Genomic DNA, 14,357 nt, shown 5'->3' with positions numbered 1-14,357 from the left:
AGTATCAGTTTTAAAACTTGAGCTCTTTCATAGTTTTCTGATTTATGGGAAGACATTTGTCATAAATTGGTCTGCTCAGAAGCCATAGTTACATAGGATCAGGGAAAGGAAATACATATACTCATTCATTTCCGTTCAGTACCGAGTGAGTACCTACCCTGTGTGAACACTGACCTGGGCCAGTAATGTCTCAAACATTACCTTGGAAACATATAACTATGTCAGTGTTTTGTACTAAAATAAGAATCATCAAATTTATCTGCCTTCTTATGGTGGCAGAAAGCCAAAAAAGACAGAAGGATGGCTAGTGGAACTTGTGATGCTGCAAAAGGTGGTGACTCACATTTTGCTCATAGTGAAACATGAGGTGAAATTCACTCTATGTATTTTAGGGCCCTTTTGAGACAAAGAAGTCTTATGATTGGTCTCATTTCAACACTCTTTATCTCCGTGTACGTGGAGATGGTCGACCTTGGATGGTGAGTATCAGGGAGGACACGAACATAATCCAGAGGAAGAATCAGATGCACAGTTACTTCATGTTTACCCGCGGGGGCCCTTACTGGCAGGACATCCAGGTAACAGCACAAGCCTTTATTATATATGAAAATGAGGTCCTTTGAGATCGTGGTTACATTGTAGTTTACTTTCCCTTGGAAGGTGTGGAAAGGGAAAGGAGGAAGAGTACGTAGAAGCAAGATTTACCCAGTTGGCTTTTTATTTCATTCATATAAATGTTAGCTTCCTCATCAGGAAATATTTTTGATAATGCTATGTCCCGGTCCATGCTGAGTCATGGCTACATCTGTTTCTGTGCCTAAGTAGATGTTTCTTTTTAAGTTTCTTCCATTATCACCTTTTCTAGGCAACTCTACTAACCAAGTATCCCTAACTTAGTAGAAAAGCTCCCTTAAGAGTATAAAGTATAAATACTTAATACTTTATAATCAAAATTTTTACTTATTTCTTGGTAAGAGAAGTCACTCTTATTTTTTAAATAAGAGGAAGCTTTGAGAAGGTAAAAAATGTTTACTTGGATCATTTCCAGCCATCTCTCCCACTCTCACCCTAGTCCAGGCCTTTGTATTAATTACTGTAGCATCTTTATTGATTTCCCTTTTGTCCTACTCTCCCCTAAAATCCACTCTCCGTGTAGCCAGGGTGATCTTTCTAAAGCATAATTTAGATTACATCACTTATATGCTTAAAACCCTCCCGTGTTTTTCTCTTACAATTAGAATAAAGTCTAAATTTCTTACTGTGGCCTATCAGGCCTGTAATATCAGACCCCTTTCCTCATCTTCAGTCTCTCCCCCGTCCCTCCCTCCTCCACACTGGCCCTTGTCTGTGTGTCACACGCAGTAAGCTCACTGCCATCCGAGAGCCTTTGTACTTGGTGTTGTACCTGCTGCTATGCTCTTCCCTCACATCTTCACCTGCTTCCTCTTTGCTGTCACTCACCCTGAAGCTCATAAGTTGCCTCAGCAAGGCCTCGCCTGACCTCTCCAGCTTAAGGTACACACGCCTTTTACCCAGTCACTTTCAGAACCACAACCCTGGGTTTGTTTTTTTTTTTTTTGTATCATTAATCTACAATTACATGAGCATTGTTTAATTTTTTCATAGAACTTATCACTGAGTAAAATTCTTTCATTCAGTCACTTGTCTCTTTTGTTTACTGCTACCCTCTACCCTACTCCCCTGGAACATAAATTCTGTAAATTCTGAGAGCCTAAAGGTCATCCTGGATTCCTTTTTCCCTTGTCTGTATTGTTCATAGCTGTTTCCTCTGCACCTAGAACAGTGCCAGCGTTTAAGAGGCACTTGACACATATTTGTGTATAATATAAACAAAAAACTGTTACATATGTAACAGATATACAAGTAATACATATAAAGGATTATTAAACAAGTATTTCATTATAGAGAACTTGGAAAATGCAGGGAAAAAAATCTTGCAGTACTGCTACACAGAGGTAAAATATTACTTTTGATTTAGTGTATACCTTCAGACTTTTCTATTTACATCACTTTTTTTTTACAAAAATGCTACTGTGCCAATACTGTTTAATAATATTGTTCCCACTTACCTGAACTTTATATATAACTTTCTGTTAAAATATATTTCTGTCATTTTAAATATCTGCATATTTTATTATATAGACCATTATTTACTTAATCCATCCTCTCTTGTACATTTGGATAGTTTTCAGAGTTTTCCTCTATTGTACCAAACTCTGAGGTAAACATCCTTATTTTCTTTAAGATATATTCCTAGAAATAAAATTCCTAGAATAAATGGTGTGTACATTTTTAAGGCCTTTGATGCATATTGCAAAATTATTCTCCAGTATCACTACCATTTAATCATCAGCAATTACTTTATTTCCTGAAAATATATGTACTCCTAATCTTTGGTTGGAAATAGTAGTTGTTTGTAACAACTCTCTTTAAATAATTATGGGAAAGTGTTGGAAGATATTTTTAAAAATTAAATCTTACTAATTTTCACTTCTTCCTGAATATTTCTCCTTTAGTAAATAGAAGTGGAATGCTTAAATATTTACTCTGATTATAAAGAGAAAATCTAGAGGAAAAGGATGGAAAAATTATGTGTGTTAGGTTTTTTCTGTCACTTGTATGGACCGAATAACTGTTGATATCCTTTGTCTTCATGTTTCTACTTAAGATTTTTGGGAGTTTTTTTTTCTTACTGATAAATACAGTCTTATATTGGGTTCAAGTATGTAACAGTGGTTCAGCAGTTACCCATATTATTAAATTCTCACCCCCTCTAGTGCTGTTACTCTCCGTCAACATAGGAAGATGTTACAGAATCATTGATTATATTCTCCATGCTGTACTGCTATCCCTGTGACCAACCTACATTATGATTGAGAATTTTTGTGCCCCTTTATCCCCCTCACCCTCCCCACCCACCCACCCCAATCCCTCCCTCACACCCCTTTCTTTTTAATGCAGGCTTCACATAGTTAATGTTTCTTCTTAGCTTCACTTTTTTCCAGGCTAACGAAGTCCACTTCCCTTGGTATGGACAGTGGTCTTTGAGAATTATGTGCCATAAAGACAGGAAATTAGTTTGAGAGGGTCAGTGGAGTGGGTACCACGTGCTCCTTGAAGGCAAGCAGATAGCATTGATTCCACTTGTAAAATGTTTTAAATAATGAAGTAGATGAAGGGCCGAACCAGGATGCAAAATGAGAAATTGATAAGGAAGAATTTCCTTCCGGGTTTGTTTGACAGACATGAAGGGAGCAGGTGAAATGAGGATGTGTCTGCATTTAGATTTGCTGTGTGAACAACTTGATCTTGTGCAAAGGTGGTTTATTATATGAGCTTTGAATTGAGTTTGTTTTTATGTCAACAGGTGTTTTTGGTGATAAGTAATCTGAACAGTACATTAAAAAAATTTTTTTAAATCATTTTTTGGTTCAAAAATAAAAATGATACAAAAAGATGTGCATTGAAAGTCTCATTCCTACTCATGTCCCAGTCCACCTTATTCCCACCCATTTCTATAAGGCAACAACTTTTATCTACAAGTTGCTTATAGATTTGCAGCTTCTTTATGCAAATACAAGCAAATACAAATATTTTTATGTTCTCCTTTTTTTTGCTCAAAATTAACACACTTTTGCATCTTCTGTGCCAGTTTATGTTTTAAAATTTATATCCTGAAGAGCTTCCATATCACTCACTACTTAGCTCACAGTTAAGTTGGGACATGGTATGGCTAGGTTCAATGCTCAGGGCCTTCTAAGGCTGAACTCAAGGTGTCCGCTGGGCTGTATTCCATTCTGGAGGCTCTGGGAAGAATTCACTTCTAAGTTCACTCTGGTTATTGGCCAAGTTCCTATGATTGTAGGACTGACATCCTTTTCTTTACTGGTTGTCAGCTGGGTGCCTTTTCTCAGCTTCTAGAAGCTGCCTGTATTCCTTACCATTTAGCTCTCCATCTTCAAAGCCAGCAGTGGAGAATCTCCCCTGCATTGAAGCCCTCTTATACTTCTAATGTTTCAACAGTCCCTTTTATGGATTAAGTCAAGCCTACAGAGGATTATCTTCCCTATAGTAAAGTCAACTGATTTGGGACCTTACTTCTGCAGTCCCTTCACAGCAGCACTGAGGTTAGTGTTTGAACACATGGAAGAAGACGTTTGTTCACTAGCAGGTGTAACTCTTGGGGACCGTGTTAGAGTTCTGCCTACCACAATTGCCAGCTGCCCTTGAAAAGAATTTTACTGATCTGCACTCCTATCAGCTTTGTACAAATGTGCCTGTTTCATTTCCAACCCCATTATTGGGTTGTTTTGGTATTTTTTCAGTTATTTGTAAGTTTTATGTTTAGGATACTAGTTTTTTGTCCATAAATGTTACAAATATTTATTTCCTAGTTTATCCTTTGCCTTTTGCCATCAAAATGTCATAATTGTACTCTATCACTTTTCCTTTGGGATTTCTGGCCTAGAAAGGTTTTCTTCTAGTAGTTGTTTCATTAAAAAAAGTGTATGTAATCCAGATAATTAGCCACTTGTCATAATGTATATATTAATTTTAGAATTAAATTAAAACTATTATTTTAATATTGCAATTTTATACAGATGCCTCTGTTGCTTACATTTATGTAAGCTACAACGTAAATGGTTTCTTCTTTCAGATTCCTTTCTCCAAATTTTTCTTCTCTAATCAAGGAAGAATCCGGGATGCCCAGTACCAGCTTCTGCTTGACAGGGTAACATTTTCTTGTACTTGCACTCAGAACTCTGTTATCTTTAGTGAAATAGAACTGTGAGGATGATTTCTGTCCATTTTTGAAGGTTGGCAAATGAAAGATGCAAGTTCCTTTCAAATATGAAAGGCCACTGCTATCATACCCAGACAAAGATGTTGACTCAGATCTATCCTATGAGCCAAAGCTCCATTCTGGAGGAATTTCAGTATAGTCATCTTTTCAGCGTGCCTATGGTTAATGTTAACTTTAAAATAAGAGAACAGTATTACAGTTCAGGAAAGCTTCAAGGAACCTTGGGTAGACATCCATGTTGTCCTCACTAGGCTTCAGTGGCACTACCTTAAAGGGAGAGGAGAGGAAGTGCAGTGTGGGGAGAAAAGCAGCCCTGTACTTCTGTGAAAATTTGCTATGGCACATGAAGACAATAGCAGACTTACTAAGGGCTGACAGGATAAAGACCCAGCTATAGTAATCCCCTCTTGGAATTTCAAAACTTCAGGAACATTAGTGTATGAGAATTTGATCAATTTCTCTATTTTAAATTTAGATCTCTTCTATTGGATTCACCCTGGCTGATAAAGTGGATGGCCCGTTCTTCTTGGAAATAGATTTTATTGGAGTGTTTACTGATCCAGCCCATACAGAAGAATTTGCCTATGAAAATTCTCCAGAGCTTAACCCAAGACTTTTTAAGTAGAGATCATGTGGTAGTTTTGTATAACTAAACTAAAGGTAGTAATATTTCTGATGACACAAAATAAAATTAATGGCATCCAACCAATGGCTGGTCTGTATTCCCAAAGGCAAAATGCTGTTAAAGGGAAACAGCATGAAACCAGGTTCTAAGCTGCACCTTAATTTAAAGAATTCCATGTCTGATGCAGAGGTACTATGTAATCAACTGTTTTTGTTAGGATGATTCCTATTAGGCACAATTCCTAAACGAGAAGGCAGTTTCCAAAGCAAGGAGTCTCCGAGATGTCTGTTGGATGGCCTTTTACTATTCTATTCCTTGTAGGTTTCTTCTGTTTTTTCTTCTTTATTTTTTGTTCTTTAATGAGACAGGTTTTTTTTTATTGTGGTAAAACGTATTATGTAATATTTATCATCTTAACCATTTTTTGGTTTACAGTATATAAACTAAATGCAGCTTGTAAAACAGATTTCATCTTGCAAAACTGAAACTCTGTACCCACTGAACAACTTTTCCTCCTCCCCTCAGCCCCTGGCAACCACCATCCTACTTTATTTCTGTGAATTTGGCTACTTTATTATTTAATTAAAGCTGCTTTATTAAACTTTTTATATTGAGGGAAGTACATAAATAATGCACAAATCTTAGTGCAGTCTGATGAACCCTGACACATGTATCACCCAGACCAAGACATCAAACATTCTACTTTTTTCCCCTTCACCTATTTCACCCATGCCCCACCCCCTCCCCTGTGGCAACCACAGTTCTGTTGAAGTCTGTTTTGTGTGTTCATTTATTTTTTAGATTCTACATGTGAGAACATATACTATTTGTCCTCCTCTGACTTCACTTAGGATAATACCCTGTAGGTCTACCTATGTTGTTGCAAATGACAAGCTTTCATTCTTTTTTTATGGCTGAGTAACATTCCATCGTATGTATGTATATTTTTTTCTGTCTATTGATGGACATTTAGGTTGTTTCCATATTTTGTAATAGAGAATGTCATTTACAAATATACTCACCCATAGTAGGTTGCCTTTTTGTTTTGTTGGTTTCCTTTGCTAATTATTTCCCAAAGACCCCACCTCCAAGTACCATCACACTGGGAATTCAACATAGGAATTTGGGGAGAATACAAACATCAGTCCATAGTACCTCCTTAGAGAGCTGGTCCTCCAAAGACACATGATTCTTACTGTTTCTTACTTTATTAGTGACTAAGATACTAGACTAATGTCCCCAGAGCTTCCCCAGTCATCTTAAGTATTACAAAGATTGCATATATTAAAAATGGGACCCTGATTAATATAGTTTAAATTGATCAGTTCTTGTCATCTTAGCAGGTAGGAACTATTATACAGCCTGAATACATTGAGAGAGCCAAATTTAAAATGAGTAAGAGAATAGACAAAGGCTAATAGCTTTTCCATAATCTTGGCCTAAAATCTACTTTGTATATTTTCATGTAATTAACATAAAATTCAGGTATTTAAGTACAGTTTAGTGGGTTTTTTAAGTATATTTATAGAACTTTACAGTCTTTACTACTTTTAAGTTTAGAAAATTTCCAAAAGCCTAAAAAGATACCTCAATACCCCTTTACAATCACTCTTCATTCCACCCCCAAACCCAGGTAACTATTCTACTTTCTCTATGGGTTTATCTTCTCTGGATATTTCAAATAAATAGAATCATATAATATGTGATCTTTTGTGTCTGGCTTTTAAATTAGCATAATGTCTTTGAGGTTTGTCCACGTTACATAGCATGTTACCAGTACTTCATTCCTTTTTGTATGTAATAACCTTTTAAAGTGATTGAGTCATTTTACCTTCTGAGCGGAAGTATATTTGACAGTTACTCTGAGATTTCTTGATGCATCTGATCTCTGCTTTTTGGTAACAAACTGAACTTATTCAACACCAGGAGTATTCCATGTTCTGTGGGTTCATATATGTATAATAATCAGTATAATAGAATCTGATAGGTGCTGTGAAATACAAAAGAAGGATATGGTCCTTTCTTCTTGGGGTGGGAGTGAGTGGTCAGGAAAGGATGCAGAAGGAGTACAAGTTAATTCTTGTTAATCTTAGCTGGTCCATTAAATCTTAGAAGCCAATTATGTTTACAAAGAATGAATCACCATGAGAAAAATTTTATTTATGCAATCATAAGCAGAACAACACTTGGAAGCTCCACTTAGGTGCAACAAACATGGATATGATGCTAATCAACTATTTTCCATAAATTGAGTAAGATGTAAATTAGAGCACAATAGTCCTTAAAGCAGCAACCCTTACAGGTCAATATGGCCCTATGTGTTTTTAAATAAGCAACGCTAGAATGAGCTAGTTTTTAATAATACATTGAATGAGAAATAGTGATTACATGAAGTGATCTGAACAAAGATGCATATAAACTTAACACACATCACACAGGTAAAGTACTGAAGCCATGATCAACCCATATGGCCCACTGTTTCATTAAGACAAGCTTCTCTAGAGGACAAAGAGGTGGCCTTTCCTAGCTTACCTATTCATAACTTGTTATTCCATTTCTATTAAAGCTTGTGACATAACTAGCTACCATAAGGGAAATGCTTTTGCCTTGAAGAGGACTGCAGCTCTGTTAATAGAGTAGCAAAGGGAACTTGACATTAAAAATCTAGGTCAAGAATCTATAGGACAGATCTCTTTAGAAAACTGAGTTATGCAGGAATTTAGGTAAAAAATATTTCAAAGAATTTGTGAGCTTTAAGGTAATAATGTCTTTTCAGAGACATAGCATGTGAAGAACCCACTGAAACTACATATATTGTGAACAAAGCAGAAAAAGTCTTAAGTGGGAAGAACAGTATAAAATATTTACAAAAGGGAGGTTCAGAATAAAGGAATATTTATAGTATGTTATTATTGATCTTTAGCCTTATGGGAGGCCCCTTCGAGCTCCCAAAACCTTTGCTCTCTTCTCCTTTCGTTCTTGCTCATGTTGCTTCCGTTGCTCCTCCCTAAGGACAAGAGGGACACATTAGGCTCCAGGGAAGCTCCACAATAGGCCACTTTAAAGAATTTGTTAGACTGATGTCCAACCTTCAAATGACATCAAGCACACTTGTGTAAAACACACTTGTTTAAAAAACATACTGACAGGACATTGCACTCTAGTAGTCTGTGAGATGGATGCCACACCTGTAAGTCACTGTTGTGTTACAAGGCCAGAAATGAGTACTTTTTATGTTAAGGCAGTATTCTGAAATCATGGAACTGGAACCAGAAGGCCCCTTGGCACTCTAATAGCTGTAGTTTAATTTTGTTCTAAATGAGAAATCTCTACCACCACAAGTCAAAGTCAAAGGTCAAGCTAAAAAATCAGTCTAGGGCAAGTGCTAGAACTAGAACTAGGGCCTACTGACTTAAGCCACAATGTTTTTCTGGAAGGGATTAGGAGGGAAAGAAAAGCCCCAGATCACGTTAATAATCTTAATAGCAAATACAGTTAGTGAAGGTCTTGGTGGCAGCTGGATGTAGGCGGGTTACATGATAGGTTACCCTTTATTAGGAGGGTTTCACGCAGGGAATCAACTCAATCAGGACAAACTGCAGCCCAGGGGTAGCCCTAGCCTGAACTTTATTTTCATGTAGAAGGAAACCTCTAAGGATCATCTTGGGGATCCCCCTGTGTAGGCCTTGAAGCCTAGTAAGCCTGGTTTCCCTGGGAGTGAGGAATTTACATCTATCTGCATACCTAGGTGCCCTGAGCACTTGGATGGTCTGGAGGGATGTCCAGGCACACTGGGCAGCTAGGTAATGTAAGAGCAGTGTCCTGAATCCAGGCCTTCTGTGTCACCCATAGTGCTTTACAAACAGCGCAGAGCCTGGGCTCTACCTCAAAACTACTCAGAACCCAGTGTGGTGGGGCCTAGACACATACACTTCCAGAAAGTTCTATATGTGATTCTACTTCTACCCTCTTCTTAAATACTGCTATTAAAAAGAGGTTCTGCTTCTATATAGTCTTTCAAAATGAAAAGAATTATAGAACAGGATAAGTATGTACTCACCTGGTCTGGAGATGAGGTTGTTTAAAAGTTTTCTTGTAGAAGTTAACTCTGTTTACATGCTCATTCAGAGAACTATTTTCTTTTGATTGTCCCCATGGTTTCAGTTTTCCTAGTTTAGGACAGAGACAAAGACAGATGTAAAAGATTCTTATATTTATATTCCCAATTTTATTCTCTTCATCTGTGGCTCCTTGCTTGCTATTAACATTTATGCTTTGTTTTTATAGACACCTGCCAGTATAAGTCTATTGCAGTTTCATATTTCAGATATAAAGTACATTCTTTCTCTAAAATTAAAGTGTGTTCTACTTTTTAATCCTAGGAAAGTCCTATACAAAAAAAATCAGTACTGAAAAAAAAAATTAAATCCAACTACATAGCACTTTAAAAGAAATCCTCAAAACCAAGTGTACCCCAAGGTTGCATAGGTATTAATTATGTTTAATACTAAAGTAGTATTTCATTTCATCTGTGCAATTTGTTATTACCATTACCTATTAAACCATACTTGGAATGGAACAAGCAGGAATGTTTTGTTGGCTTCAGAACTGGGATCAAATTTCCAATGTTTATGTTTTGCTGTATTTGCATAGTTCATGGTCTATTTCTGAGCAGCAATGATTGTCATTTGTGGTGTTTCCCATTTTATGAAAAGGACTTTCATACCCATTGTATCATTTGATCCTTTCAATACCTGCTGAAGTAATTATTTTTCCTTTCATAAAGGAAGGAAGGGACTTTTCTAGGATACAAAAATAATACGAAGCACAGATGAAGCTCTAATCTAGGTTTTCTACTGTCAGTAGAAGTCAGTGGTGGTCAGAGTAATTTTCTTAGCACCTGGTATGTGCCAGGGACCGTTCTAGGTGCTGGGGACACAGCAGTGAAACGAGAAGTCAAAAATCCTTGTTCTTTTTGGCTTACATTCCAGTGGTATCGGCAGATAATCATCATGTAACGTCAGGTGGTAATATGTGCTTTGAGAAATGTAAAATGGTAAGGAGTAAGGACTGTGAGGCAGGGAGAGGAGGAAAGGCCTAAGTTGGTGACAGCTGAGTGGGTGCCCCATTAAAATGAGGGAGCAAGCTGTGCAAAGGTCTGTGGGAAGAGTATTCTACGTGCAGCAGAGGGATAGTGAGCTGGAAGATCTGCAGGTGGGAATGAACTTGGTGTATCAGCGCTGAACACTGGGGTGGTTGACACAAAGTCAGGGAGGGGAGGAGGTGATGAAATGTGATTGGGTGAGAGATGGAAAGCCTTAGGAGGTTCTGAGCAAGGCATCAATGGGCTCAGATTTGTTTTTAAGGCTATAGTGGGGCAAAGAGGCTATTCTAGAAGGCCCAGTAAGAGATGGTGATGACCTGGACCAAAGGGAGTTGTGGGAGGGGTGAAAAGTGGCCAGGTTAAAAGATCTGTCTGAAAGGTGGAGTTGAAAGGACTAAGCTGATGGAATAGAAAGGGGTCTGAGAGTGAGAAGCCAAAGATGACTCATAGGTTTCTGCCCTGACAACTTGGTAGATAAGAGGTGCCATTGCCACAGATGGGCCTCTCACTTGGGCTAGGTGAGAGAAGCAGAAGTTTTGTATTTTTTAGCACAGTTTAGCTGATCTATGTTTACACTTTGTTTCATTAACATTAGTAATTTAAAGATTATGTAAATGTGATTCTTGGGGGAAGTATTTTTGTTTAAAATTCCAGAAGCACTTAAAGTCACATTAAGTATTGATATTTTAAATGGATATAAGGATACTCTAATATATGCCCAAGACATTTGGCCAGTAAATATCCCAGGATGTTGGACTGGTGGCTCCCAACCTGGGATCTTTGGAAAGTTATAAAGAAAACATTCATTTACACAGGCTAACTTCCAAGTTCCTTGATTTTGGCTGAGATTTTATTAATGTTTTGTAGTAACACTGACTAGAAGTTATATTTTTGGTTATCAAATATGTAAGTAAACCAATTATTTATTTAGCATTTGTTTAATGAACAGTCTTTGAAATCATGGGTCATATGGATACAGAGGCAGAAATTCCAGGTGGTGAATTATGGCTTTCACTGAGTCACTAGAATTTTTCACATCATCAGATGCAGAATTGCTTAAAGCCTTTTCCAGGCCTTGTCCCTCAAAATATCCCCACATACCTTTGTGTGGCTCATAGCTGAGGGGACGAGATAGACTTGCTTTGAGATCAAACACTGGTTTCCTATGGGAGACTGGAGTCTGTGCTGCCTCAGCTGTCAGCTTGAATGGGGTAATAACTAAAAAAGCCAAAACAAAAACCAAGGCTCTATTAGAAAAAAAGACCAGTTACAGGTTTTAATTCAATTACATTTCTCAAGCTTAAAAATATGATCTGTATGATTAGTCTAAAACAGATGTAAGGTTAAAATAGGAAACGGGAGAAAAAAGTAACTAAGGAAAGCTAATCACAGATTTATTAAACCCTGTTAGCAGCTCTCCAAGTAGTATGGCATTTCCTAGGATCATCTGGGAGTTTAGAATCCTGTTTAAAGAATTAACTGGGTAGTTTTCCAGGCTGTTTGCCTTTTAGGAAGTTATGTATTATTAATAATAACATTTTCATTAACACAAACAAATATAAAACCTTCAAGGTATGTAACCATGCAAATAAAAAGATTCATGGCTCTGGTTGTTATTAATAGAGGCTGTTATTTAAGAATGTGAATTTTTGTGCCATAAAGTTAAAAATATACCACGATAAACACATATGGTCAATTAATATATGATAAAGGAGCCATGGACATACAATGGGGAAATGACAGCTTCTTCAACAGCTGGTGTTGGCAAAACTGGACAGCTACATGCAAGAGAATGAAACTGGATCATTGTCTAACCCCGTACACAAAAGTAAATTTGAAATGGATCAAAGGCCTGAATGTAAGTCATGAAACCATAAAACTCTTAGAAAAAAACATAGGCAACAATCTCTTGGACATAAACATAAGCAACTTCTTCATGAACATATCTCCCCGGGCAAGGGAAACAAAAGCAAAAATGAACAAGTGGGACTGTATCAAGCTGAAAAGCTTCTGTACAGCAAAGGACACAATCAATAGAACAAACAGTCATCCTACAGTATGGGAGGATATATTCATAAATGACATACCTGATAAAGGGTTGACATCCAAAATATATAAAGAGCTTATACACCTCAACAAAAAGCAAATAATCCAATCAAAAAATGGGCAGAGGATCTGAACAGACACTTCTCCAAAGAAATTCAGATGGCCAACAGGCACATGAATAGATGCTCCACATCGCTAGTCATCAGAGAAATGCAAATTAAAACCACAATGAGATATCACCTCAGAGCAGTAAGGATCGCCATCATCCAAAAAACAAATAACAACAGATGTTGGCGAGGATGTGGAGAAAGGGGAACCCTCCTACACTGCTGGGGGGAATGTAAATTAGTTCAACCATTGTGGAAAGCAGTAAGGAGGTTCCTCAAAAAACTCAAAATAGAAATATCATTTGACCCAGGAATTCCACTCCTAGGAATTTACCCTAAGAATGCAGCAGCCCAGTTTGAAAAATACATATGCACCCCTATGTTTATCGCAGCACTATTTACAATAGCCAAGAAATGGAAGCAATCTAAGTGTCCATCAGTAGATGAATGGATAAAGAACATGTGGTACATATACACAATGGAATATTATTCAGCCAAAGAAGAAAACAAATCCTACCATTTGCAACAACATGAATGTAGCTAGAGGGTATTATGCTCAGTGAAATAAGCCAGGCAGAGAAAGACAAGTATCAAATGATTTCACTCATCTGTGGAGTCTAAGAACAAAGCAAAAACTGAAGGAACAAAACAGCATCAGACTCACAGAATCCAAGAATGGACTAACAGTTACCAAAGGGAAAGGGACTGGGGAGGATGGGTGGGAAGGGAGGGATAAAGGGAAAAAGGGGCATTATGATCAGCACACAAAATGTAGGGTGGGGGGCACAGGGAAGGCAGTACAACACAGAGAAGACAAGTAGTGACTCTATACCATCTTACTATGCTGATGGACAGTGACTGTAATGGGGTATGTGGTGGGGACTTGATAATGGGCGGAAGTCTAGTAACCATAATGTTGCTCCTGTAATTGTAGATTAATGATACCAAAAAATATATATATGTACCACAATAGTATACTTTAATAAGCTAAATTTTGCTACAGCTGGGCATCATATATCTGGCATGTTATAATCCTTTCCCCTCAGAGCTGCATCCAGGCCACTGTCAAATGTTAGCAATTGGCTGTATTTGTAAATGAGCAACCAGGATCTGGGACTATCTAGTTTAACAAAACAGGAAAGCACAAAACCCCCGTGCTTAAGGTATCCTATTGTGTCAGTATCAGGTGCTGGTCGGGAGGGGGCCAGTGGGGTGTCACAACAGAGTATAAATCAGTGCAATTTAACCTGTACAGTAAATGTCTGCATGCCCTACTATCCAGCAGCCCCACTCCTAGCTCTAGAGGAATTCCTGCACATGTACAGGAGATATGTTCAAGAATAGTCATAGCTATACTATATTTAATCACAAAAGTTGGAAACACAAGTACACGAGCAATAAAATGGGGTGATTAAAATATATCTGTACCATTGAAAACTACAGTGAAAATTAACTTTAGCTCATTTATCAATAGGGATGATTCTTCAAACATTATGTTGAGTGAATGAAGCAAATCACAGGAAAAAAGTCATAGTTTGATTTCGTTTACATAAAATTCATATTTGATAGTGAAAAAACTATCCCATCTCAAGTGGGCACACCCTGAATTACTTAGAGGAGAAAGTTCAGACTATGGTAAATATTTAGTTC

The 14,357-nt window shown here is 37.4% G+C and overlaps 2 protein-coding genes across 9 annotated transcripts in view; one reads left to right on the top strand and one right to left on the bottom strand.

The window, feature by feature from the left end:
- Positions 1 to 7,154, top strand: part of NDUFAF1 (NADH:ubiquinone oxidoreductase complex assembly factor 1) — a 30,691-nt gene extending 23,537 nt beyond the window's left edge. Inside the window, exons 3-6 of one of the 8 annotated variants that reach the window (XM_036923801.2) lie at positions 393 to 479; positions 4,045 to 4,148; positions 4,651 to 4,753; positions 5,301 to 7,154. In XM_036923801.2, the coding sequence (XP_036779696.1) occupies positions 393 to 479; positions 4,045 to 4,148; positions 4,651 to 4,753; positions 5,301 to 5,450 (444 nt within the window). In that variant the 3' untranslated portion in view covers positions 5,451 to 7,154. Of the gene's footprint in view, positions 1 to 392; positions 579 to 3,969; positions 4,149 to 4,650; positions 4,754 to 5,300 lie in introns of those variants that run through there. The other 7 variants (XM_057488703.1, XM_036923799.2, XM_036923803.2 and 4 more) reach the window with 7 other exon arrangements.
- A 431-nt stretch (positions 7,155 to 7,585) lies between these two features.
- NUSAP1 (nucleolar and spindle associated protein 1) overlaps positions 7,586 to 14,357 on the bottom strand; it is a 32,212-nt gene continuing 25,440 nt past the window's right edge. The window contains exons 9-11 of the mRNA XM_036923806.2: positions 11,656 to 11,772; positions 9,511 to 9,619; positions 7,586 to 8,457 (exon numbers count right to left, since the gene is read on the bottom strand). Coding sequence (XP_036779701.2) covers positions 8,376 to 8,457; positions 9,511 to 9,619; positions 11,656 to 11,772 — 308 coding nt within the window. The 3' untranslated portion in view covers positions 7,586 to 8,375. The remainder of the gene's footprint in view (positions 8,458 to 9,510; positions 9,620 to 11,655; positions 11,773 to 14,357) is intronic.

Source organism: Manis pentadactyla, chromosome 11 (assembly GCF_030020395.1).
Source record: "Manis pentadactyla isolate mManPen7 chromosome 11, mManPen7.hap1, whole genome shotgun sequence".
Taxonomy (NCBI): domain Eukaryota; kingdom Metazoa; phylum Chordata; class Mammalia; order Pholidota; family Manidae; genus Manis; species Manis pentadactyla.
This window is presented reverse-complemented; position numbering and strand designations above follow the sequence as displayed.